At 45.6% G+C, this 10,974-nt stretch overlaps 1 protein-coding gene and 1 pseudogene across 1 annotated transcript; one reads left to right on the top strand and one right to left on the bottom strand.

Moving 5' to 3' along the window:
* Positions 1 to 1,366: 1,366 nt before the first annotated feature.
* LOC133895377 (protein decapping 5-like) lies at positions 1,367 to 7,374 on the bottom strand. Its single transcript, XM_062335641.1, has 8 exons — positions 7,037 to 7,374; positions 6,573 to 6,673; positions 5,559 to 5,630; positions 4,485 to 5,486; positions 3,750 to 3,815; positions 2,294 to 2,488; positions 2,087 to 2,197; positions 1,367 to 1,998 (listed from the first exon to the last, which is right to left on the bottom strand). Exons 1-8 carry the CDS (start codon positions 7,227 to 7,229, stop codon positions 1,828 to 1,830), a joined length of 1,911 nt encoding a protein of 636 aa, XP_062191625.1. The 5' UTR covers positions 7,230 to 7,374; the 3' UTR covers positions 1,367 to 1,827.
* A 1,870-nt stretch (positions 7,375 to 9,244) lies between these two features.
* Positions 9,245 to 10,565, top strand: LOC133909768 (peptidyl-prolyl cis-trans isomerase CYP26-2, chloroplastic-like; annotated as a pseudogene).
* Positions 10,566 to 10,974: the final 409 nt, after the last annotated feature.

Raw genomic sequence — 10,974 nt, 5'->3', positions numbered from 1 at the left:
TGGCATCAAAATGGAAAAATAATCCTATGAGACCTGGTCTAACATTAGACAGGTATTCGACTACCATCAATGATGCCATAGCCTGCAAACGGAAGCCCCCGTGTACGCGTGGTACCAATTCCATTTTAAATATGCAGGCAAAGGTTTTCTCTGTTGCAATTATAGGAACTCATGTTTACGATTGTTATGGTTAGTCTCAGCCTTCGACGATCCTTGACCCGTCTAAAATTTAAGAGGGCAGTAGACCATTCATTCTACGAACTTGATTCGGATGCAAAGGATTCTACCATCTCAAGTTTGCTAGTTTCGAATTATTACTATTCATGGCTCAGCGCGGTGAGAATTCAGAAACGCGCGCAAAAGCATACGCGTGATGGCACTACATGGCAAAGGTAAGCAACAACAAGAGGGCCTTGGAGCGCTCATGTGTTTTGTTGCTGTCGTTGTCCTGCTCCGCTCCGCACGTGTGCGTGTTTACTGCAAACGAGTGACTGGGACGGCATTGGTGCCATCTGCATGGATCGCTGGACCAGCGACCGACCAACGCCGTGCCTTGGTGTGCGCCACTCGTCTTCTTTCCGGATCATCCTGGAACATTCCTCTGTGGGGAGCTGCTTGTTTCAGCTAAAATTTCACGGGTTCAGCTTGTTCTACCACTACTGAACCATCTGTTTCGTTCTGAGGTGTTTTGCTTTCTGTTCCTCGGTTTTGTTAGTGGATTTGCCCTTATCTCGGGCTTTCGTTTGGCTCAGTTCAGAGTTCAGGCTGCCTCAGGCATGTAAAGTTTGCTGCTCTGAAAGCAATTAAAATTAGTGAGTAGTAGTAGAAAGAACGATCAAAAAAACATTTTAGCTGTGTATGCGTCGGTCTGCTTTCCCGTGTCCAGTTGTAGGTGCACGACTACACGTGTGCTGTGCACAAGAGAGCGACAGGGAAAGCCCAACTCCCAAGGACCTAAACCAGAACTTGGCAAGCGCGGAGCGCCGACATTGAGCGAAGGCGTCAGCCTGGCATTATGCTCACAACATGGCCCGAGCAAAAGAATTATAGTCCAGGAAGAAAGGTTGTCATCTGATTGCAGACTCTGTTCCGCTACGAGTTCTAGACCCACTCTTTTCCCGCCTACCATGGATGCCTTGTCCAATGGCAGGCAGCATCCTAACAAGCGGAGGTCGGCGCATCACTGATCGAACCAACTCATCACCACTCAACCAAACATATGTCCACCCTACATAGAGGAAATTTCGTTCCAAAAAAAAACCCAAGAGGAAAGAATAGCAAGCATATGTCCACAAACTTCTTGTACCACCGTATTCCATTCAACTACAGCATTAAGTAGCAATACCTGTTAATACTGAAAACATCATTTCGGAAGGTAAAGATTAATTGCAACAGCACCAATAATTCAGTTCAGGATACAATTGAAGACTTCTGATAACCAGTGAAATTCAAAGTTACACAAACACCAATACAAAACAGACAACACGGCTAGTCTGAAAGAGAAAAGTTACTGAGTTAAGCCTAGCACCGTATACCAGGTTTGAGATCGGTCGGCCTGTACAACTAAATCTCACGCATGGGGTACACATTCAAGGGCCGCAAGCTTATATACCTATAAAGCATCAGCTGCTCATCTACTGGTAACTCTCCTACAGATCGCAGGGTATAGACCACATCGATGACCAAACGCTACAGGCCCTGTCTAGACAAGGCGCATGCAAGTGACGCGATATGGTTCCGTTTATTTGTAGAATAGTAAGATGCATTGCGCATTTAGTAAATACTACAAGACCTGCAAGTATGATTGACAGCACATGTCTTCTACAATCAATCTCTCCCATACGACCCGTGGTAAGGATAAGAATTCCCAGGGCCAGCCATCCCCATGTTACCATAGCCTCTGCCACCGTAGTATGAACCACGGGAACGACCACCACCACGGTAACCACGGGCGCCACCACGATACAGCTGCCGGTGCCGTGGAAAATCACCAAACGTCTGCACACCAATAACAATGAGTAAAACAGCAACAATGGAAATTCAAGAACAAAGGTTCCACATGAGCGTTTGGTCAGCAACACTGTACCTCTGTGTCTACTCTCCGCCTTTCTGAAAATCTGCCCCTTCCGTTTGGCCCTCCACGCCCAAATGTTCCACTAGAAAGGGAATCAAAAAAGTCGTCTTTGACATAAACAGGCTGCATAAAAGTCGTAGAGGGTTAACAGGTTAAGCTTCCTGCAGCAAAAGAAGAAACCATTGATATGTCAGACACAATGCTAAATGAGCATCAAACCTTGACAGCCAACTCTGGGTTGTCTGTTTCCTCAACCTCCAGGTCTTCATCAAACACATCATCTGCCAGCTCACCATTTTTATCCCTTGACTGGGATTTCTTACCAAGATGACCCCAGACTTCATCTTTGTTAAACTTCTCATTCATGGCGGTGAAATCAAACTCTTCGGTAAATGCTGTTACAGACTGTGAAAACTGCAAAAGAAAGAATACAAACTTGAATATGTTCTGCCATTAGACAACAAGCATTCTTCAATATGCATCAGTTCCCAAGGTACATCATACAAAAAGATGCAGGTATGACGCAAGAGGCCCTCGCACAAGTCTGGAAGTACACTCAAAAGGTATGGGTGGTTGTACTTCAGAGTATCATTAAATCACACACCTCTTTGACCTAGTGTCAGCTTCAGTTTATGGTTTATCAAACTACAGCAAAGAACAACAGGTGCAGAAAACTTCTACGCATTCAATAGGCTAAAGCACCCCTTCCACTGTAAGCTCCTAGAGAAACGTGGTATAGGGACATAGGAATAGCCAAGATCATAAGCCATGCCTCCATAACAGCAAACTCCAGCTAGGTCAAAAAGACTCCTAGAAGTCATAGTCACGTAGAAAGAATCTAAGAAACTGCAATGTACTTTGAGGGTTTGGTAATGCTAGTCAAAGAACCCCACGTTCTTGTGATCTACCATGATAAACCAACTTTCATTGTCACAAAAGTTTATTTGGGGAAGGTATTTACCTGGTTACTTTAGCAATATTCTGTAGGAGATAGGACAGAAGGGACACATAGTTTATATAGTCATAAAAAAGGGTTCTAGAAACAACTGAAAAGTGGAGTATATATGTTATTCAAGAAACATCCATTGATGTTTTTTTTTCTGTGAAACGAAAATCCAAGGATATAAATGTTCAGCACAACTATTGGAGTGTTTGGTTCGAGTGGGGTGGTGATGGATCATCCGATCCTAGCTCTAAACCTAACCAACTTGTTTGGTTTGAGGGATGGAATGGTCTGATCCATCACCACCTCTTCCCTCACAAGCGACTAACTAGTGTAACATGAGGAATGGTGTGTTCCCACCAAAATCCATGGGATGACCCCACAATGGACCACCCCATCCTAGATGGGTTGATCCCTCAAACCAAACACCCTATAAGTTGTGCATATTAACAACAAATTACTATCCAATCTAAAAAAGTAATTACAACTGAGGTATTTGACAAATTCAATACTTGATACAAACAAAATGAAGCTGAATATGATAATCAGAATAATATTCTCTTCTAAAAATACATAGAATGATTCTATTCAGACAAGTAGTGAACAGCGAAGGAAAGCCAAAAGTATCATAGTGCAAGGTATAACAAATGTGTGAAACAACTTCAGGATTAAATATCATTCCTTATGAATAAATAAAATTTAAAAATCAAGAACTGGATTGTATCAACATACCGTACTCCCTCTACCCCTTCCACGGCCCCTAAAGTTGTGGTGGTTGTGCGAACCAGATCCATTGTACTGAAAACAAAGTGTGGCACAACTTAATGGAAGACATATTTTATAAAAATAAATTTAGAAACATAAAAGGGATAAGCAAGAAATTTCTTGACGGGAAACATGCAGGGTTACTTTCACTAAATGGCATTTCAAAAACAAGTGTGATATAAGATAAGGTGTGAAACAAAGCAAGGAAACTCGTCATTATGCATTAAGAAGCACAAAAAATTAGTGACATGTATGCCAAGTTGCCAACAATCATAATCCATGCTCTATTTTTTAGCAAACCGCAACATCATTTTATCTCATTGAGTAATTGTCTGCTGGTCCGTAGAGTTAAAATAGATCTAAGTTAATATATATATATATATATATATATATATATATATATATATATATATATATCAGCCACAAAAATTCTAGTAGGTTACCTATTTTCATTAGAATAGAAGTCAGGAAAAAGAAAAGGAGAAACCAGCAGATTAGTTTTCTCAGTTCACACAATCAAATTAAGTAAGATTATGATTGTAGGTTCAACATATACAATTATGGATTACCTAGAATAACTCCAGAGCGAAACATGTATCGAAACATGTGCGTGTGATTATGCACACACAAAAAACTTATCATAATTAATAAAGCTCCTTTGCCTCCGTAAGCACAAAAATAGTAATAGAAATGCTGGCATACCTTTTGAGGTGTTTGTTTCGGCAATGGTAATATAGGCTCCTTATTTTCAGGCAGAGCACGTAGTGGTGGATCAAGCAGCAAAGGGTCAGATAGCAATGGCTCTGCAACCTTGGCCTTAGGCTCAACTGGCTTCACTTCTTTGCTGCCCATCTGGAAAGGTGTCTGCATGGAATGCGAGGATGAAAGCATGGATGCCGTGTTCTGCAATAACTGACCTGATGGTGCAAACAAAGGCACAGGCATCTCCACTTGGACTGAGCTAGATGTGGAAACAGTCGGCATCTCCACCTGGGCTGAGGTAGTTGTGGAAACAGTTGAAGAAACTGACTGAGATATTGTTTGGTATGCCAGTGTTGAGCCTGGAAGAGCAGCAGCCCTGCTGCTACCAAGAGAAGCTAAGTTCTGTGACACTGTTGCACTAGTTTCAGCCATGGAAGTTGGCTGGCTTGCAAAAGGAAAAGTTGCACCAAGAGATGTCACGTGAGGAGTAAACAATGATCCCATGTTCGGCAGCAGAGGCTTTGAACTTTCCGGAGCTAATAAGGTAGCAGAAGCAGGAGCTGTTGTAGCAGGAAGGATACCTGACGGATGACCTTGACTAGTAGCAGGTGGCTGCATCAATGAGGGCTGGAGTTCTGACAGTTTTTGCAGCCCAGATGGTAAAGAAGGATTAAGTCCTGGATATTGGAGATTCTGGGGAACTGATAATCCTGGTGTGGGCTGAAGGAATGGAGGTTGCTGCAAATGAGGTGGAAGCCCACTCGAAGGTGCATAGTATCCTTGCCAGTACATCGAGGGAACTGAAAGCGTTGGAGCATTTCCAACGGGAGGCACTGCCGGAGAACCCCACGGAGCACTCCCCGGTTGATATAGAGGAAGGTTACTCTGAAAATTTGGCCTCTGAAGCCCATATTGAGCTGCCTGGGAGCTGAGGTCTGGTAAAACTGCACCCCCCGCTAAAGGCAAACTTGAAGAAGTTGATGCCAGTTGAGAATAATGTGACTGCAGGACAGAATTGTGTGAGCTAAGCAGCCCTAAAAGAATAAGGAACAAATTTTTTAATCATAGTGGTACCTGAATTATGGCAGGATCACTGTGCAGGGAAGCTGGTTGTGGCCGCTGTGGTGATGACTTAACTTGCAAATCCTGCAGAAGCAAATTTGGACCCCGGTACACTATGATGTTAAATAAATCAAATGGATAGCAGACAGTTTAAAGGAGGAAATTCCAAAAATACAAATTTCAAATAAGTGCATCACAAACATGACATAAACACATTCATGCATTGAAAATGTATCAGGCAAAAATATTCAGCAGATAGCAGACAGCTTACAGAAAGAAATTCTGTGTAATTTCAAATATGGGCATTGACAACACAATATAAATGCATTCATGCATTGAATACATATGAAGCTAAAATATGAGCAATAACTGACTGCATAATCAATATTACTTGTCTCCTGACTTGCATTGAATTGAATTTGACCCAAGTAATTCGGGGTAGGTAGAGATGACACCCAACAAGAGCCACAAATACGAGGATATAATACAAAAAAAGTATGATATACTAGCGATAGTAATAATAGGAAAAGATGATTTCCTAGGTCATGGTTCAGGCACATAGTTGGAGCGAGAGAATATACGTATGAAAGACTGAAAAGATAAAAAAAACAGTTGAGTCCCTGGGGATAATCTTACTGCAGTCAAGGTACTCACTTCTAGGTTCTAACATCTAGTGCTTAGTGAATTACCAGAAATCTTATATTTTTATGGTGTTACCAGTAAGAAAGGAGGCACATCAAATGTGTAAAATGTGAAGCATGACCAACATGTGTGGATTTGGCGTGAGAAAATAATTCCTTTCGTGCTCATGTGCCCCACACTGAAGAGCAGAAAAGGTAATACAAACACAATACCCTACCAATCTATTTCTGGGCCTATTAAGCAGAAACCAGGCATCAGCAATGTAAAGGAATCAGTAAAAGTAGGTATTAAATAAATCACACCAGAAATGCTAGCAGAAAGCATGAAAAATACATTTTCACAACTTAAAGTTGCATCAGGAGCCCAAATGATGGTTCCATATACCTTGATATCACTTCCTCGGAAGAGGATGTACTCGTAAACTTTGTCACTAGCAGGAATTTGCATTCCATCTTTCTTCCGACCTTCGGTTCCAAATGACCGCACTACAGAACAAGGAATTGACAGGTATAAATCACAACAGCAGCACCCGAAGTAAAGGAATAGCTGAGGTACCCAGGCACGCATCTCGGTTTGAACTTATAATGGTTCGGATATGAGAGGACACAGCAGGTGGAATAATAACTGCTAACAAATCAAGGCGAGAACTAGTGAGGGCAAACGTTGCTCTACCATACAACATTCCAAAATTTCGAATTCCCCTCAATCGCTGGCACGGAACTTGGTATGGAGGCTAGGATTCGCCTCACCGGGCGCACCAGGGAGCACCAAATCTAGGGCTAAAACAAGCGCGTCTGAGAAAACAACAGCAGCGGATGCGAAGTGGCCGCGTCCGAGGAATCCATTACCATTGCGCAGGCCGATGCTGGACTCCTCGGTGTTGATGTTGTAGAGGACGCCCTCGTACCTGATCTCGCTCTTGGAGGTCAGGCTGATGAGGCTCCCGATGTACGACTCCGCCCCGCCGCCGCCCGCTGCCGGCGGCCGCGCGGAAGAGGAGGAGGAGGACGACGACGACGACGGTGGCGCTTCCGCCGCCATGGCCGCCGCGGGAATCGGGGGGCGACCGAGGCAAGGGCTAGGGTTAGGGATGCGAGGTGGTGCGAGACGAGAGGCGGGAGAGGACGAAACCCTAGCAAGCGGCAGATCCCGTTCGTGTGATTGCTCTCCTCCCTATCCCTATTAAGCGGGCTCGGATGGATGTAGGTGACGTGGAGCGGTGAATGGGCGGTTTGTTTGCGACCGGCCGGGTTAGGGGCCCAGATTGGTGATGTGGAAACAGTCGGCATTTCTTTTGGAAATTCTTGCATCCAGGCCTCTAATCCATCAATTTTAAGGATGTTTTTGATTGCTTGTATGTGTTTTGTAGAGTTGCATCGTATATTTTGAACGAAAGTAAGCAGGCTGAAGGGAGCTGTATTTTAGAAGAAGAAAAAAGAGTGTTTGGTTGGTTGGATCGACGGATGCAGGTTGAATTTGAGTTTGTGTTTAGTAGGTTGAATTTGAGACTGCACGAGGGAGCTCGCTGTCGCTGATGAGTGGGTCCAGCTCTACAGTGTTGCATCCAGCGAGCCTGCACGCGACATATGGCCGATTCCCGTGTACGCTGTATGCAGCACGGGCGGATGCAAGCTACACAGACGGATGCAGGCGCACGACTCCCGTCCAAACAACCAAACACTCGACTCATCACGCGTATACGGACGAGCGGAGTCTGCACGAGTGCATCAGGCTATCCAAACACGCCCTAGATGTATGTACCATGATTGCTAATTTTACACTTGTCAAATCCCTAACCATTTTTCAAACTATATCTGATGCATCGGGGCGATTATTGTTTGATATGGTAACATGCCAATTGCTTGATGATGGGGCTACCTTCCCATCTGTTCAAGTTTTCAAAACAGCTTGGGCTTGTTCGGAGGAGGAGGAATGCACTAGAAACATTTAGGGTTTAGTTCACGTTTATACTAAAACTCTAGGAATTTGGATCCCAAAACAACCATTCCAGACTGGGGTGGCATTTGCTCTATTGGGCTGAATCTCTAGGTCAATTCCGAATAAGGTATTCTTCATTTAACAATTAAAAAAGGGAGATATCTTATGTCTCGTCTCTGTATAGTAACCAATGTGTGTGACGACCCCTAAAATAGTACTAGATTCTTGCTCATGTCGGGTTTTGTATATTCGGATATGTTATTAATGGGCTGTGATATATATAATATGGAATGTTTGAAAAGAATAAAACCGATGTATTTTTAAGGGTTCGTTTAAACAAGAAAATAAGGTGGTCTGATTTATTATAGATGACATCAACATGAGGGTTGCATATGTTTTTAGAGGGGTGAGATCTTCATTTTACTACTCTATTTGTACCTTCTCCATTATAGGTCTTAAAGATATCAAGATTGTCTGCTAGTTATAATTAGATATTTTTGTCTCCTTCTCTTAATTAATTTAGGTAGAACTCGTGACATTGTTGAAAATAAAGTCGGTTGTCGCACTGACCAGAAACTACTGAAGGAGATAGGCTCTCTTTTGGCGATGATGCAAGACCGTACGGGATCTTCATCGAGCGACATCTATTACATATATTAAATGGCTAAGAATTGAAGATCAAACAGGGTCAAGTACCATAGCTACTATTTATGCAGGCCATATGTATAATATAAGTTTCATTTTTGAGAAATTCTAAAAAAAATGTCAAAATGAATATTAGTTATATTGATAAATCGGCTAAAATAATCTAAAATGCAAAGAAAAATATATAAAACTCAAAAAAAATATGAAACAAATTTTGTTAAGTTTATATTACTGTCGTCTACATATTAAAATTATACGCATGTACGAAAGTACTACTATTTTCTTTATAATTAAATGAATATATTAAATATTGATAAATTCGTAAATAAATATTAAGTGTCTAAAATTAGTGAATCTAATTTTTTTTTTAGCCTTATTTTATCATGCTCTGTGGAAAAAAAACGAGCACAGTATAAACACGCTAATCCGCTAGTATGCCCCAAACCGCCTAGTAGCAGAAAATCCCAAGTCCCAGCAAATGGGATTGGCCACCTTATCCACCATAGGCCTCGTCACCACACTTGCAAATGCGCGCCATGCCATGCCAGCCTCACCAAGCGACAATGTCGCAGCGAATCGTCAACACCGCCAAGCCAACACCAGCACCGACTCAGCGTCACCATCCTTCGCCCCCACAGCCGCCGCCTAAGCTCGGCCGCCGCGCCGCTGCCACGGCAATCGCCATCGCGCCGCGCCGGCGCTCCTGAGAGTCTCGCCAGCGTCGTCCAATGCGCAGGAAGGCGCCGTTGCCGAAGCCGCTGCCACCGCGGCCTCGTGCATCGCCGAGCTGCCCGTCACCGCGAAGGTGTTCCTGGACGTGTCCATCGGCGGCGAGCCGGCGGGATGCGTCACGGTCGGCCTGTTCGGTGACGCGGCCCCGGCCGGCGCGTCCCGGTTCCTGTCCCTCGTCACGGGCGTGGGGTACCGCCGCAAGGAGTTCGTCAAGATCGTGCCGGGCTACGTGCAGCACGGCGGCGTGGTGTCCTACCCGGCCAGCCCCGCTGTGACGGACCGGCTGGCGGCCGAGGCGGACGCCCTGCGTGCGCGGTGCGGCGGGGGCGTGCACGGCGCGGCGGGCGTGGTGTCGATCGTGGTGAGGGACCCGAGCCTGCCGCCGCCGAAGGCGAAGCTGGTGGCGAAGGTCGGGAAGCTGGAGGTGGAGGAGGAGCAGGTGGGCGTGGCGCCCAACGGCACCGAGTTCGTGATCACCACCAGGGAGGCCCCGGAGCTGGACGCGTCGGCGGTGCTGGTCGGAAGGGTGCTGGACGGTATGGATGTCGTGGACAAGATCGCCGCCGTGCCCACCGTGAAGGACAACGCCGACTCGCCCTACTTCAGGTCAGTGCCGCGCGCTTCTCTCCCAGTCCCAGAATCATTCATCCAGCTTGAGCTAGCTAGTTAACCACATTCGGTCGGGGCTTAAAAAATTACATAGCTCATGGTGTTCGTTGTTGCAGGGTGGCCAAGCTGATCGGTGACAAGAGAGCAGTAGTTGCAGAGCGAGGCTTCAACCGCCCGTACACCAAGATCCTCGTCACCAACTGTGGCGTGCTCAATTGAATTCAGTAGAGCAAGCAAGACTCCTTGTTTTTAGCTTGTGCGTTCCTCTTCTTTTTCCTCCTTTTTCTCCAATCACAAGAACTGAACGGAGAGCCCCATCAGGAGGAATTTTATGGAGGCAACGAGCTGCTTTTGAAAGATTTCATTTTTTTTCTGGAAGGAGATTGGATGGACTTGCTGCGACCACTTTCTGTAGCGCATCCTCTGTGGTTTGGTTTGTATCAACCACGCACTCATCGGCTCTAGTTACTAGTGCGTGCAGCATCGCCATTCGTGAAGTCGAGAGATCACTCACACGCATGCAATTCTAGCGCAACAAGCTAATGATCTCCGACGAGACGCCCAGCTTCTGCTCCATCTCCCTGTTCGTCTGCTCCAGCGGCGACGCGATCCTCCGCGCATAGAAGGCTCTCGCACCTCTCCGGGAACCCGTGCAAGGTGCCTGCGACGTTGGACGCGCCGTCGTACTTCTCCGTGGACAACATGGACAGCGCGACTCCGTCGTGGCGCGGAGGCAGCCCGAGTACAGCGCCTTGCACTGCGCCACCAGGTCCCCCACGGCCGTTCCCCTCCCCCGTAGCCCAGCTCCAACGCGCGGATTGTGGCACGGAGCGTCGAATTCCTGGCAGCCACCAGCGCGATG

Source organism: Phragmites australis, chromosome 2 (genome assembly GCF_958298935.1).
Source record: "Phragmites australis chromosome 2, lpPhrAust1.1, whole genome shotgun sequence".
Taxonomy (NCBI): Eukaryota; Viridiplantae; Streptophyta; class Magnoliopsida; order Poales; family Poaceae; genus Phragmites; species Phragmites australis.
Note: the sequence above shows the minus strand (reverse complement) of the source record. Positions and strands in the feature narration are given on the sequence as shown.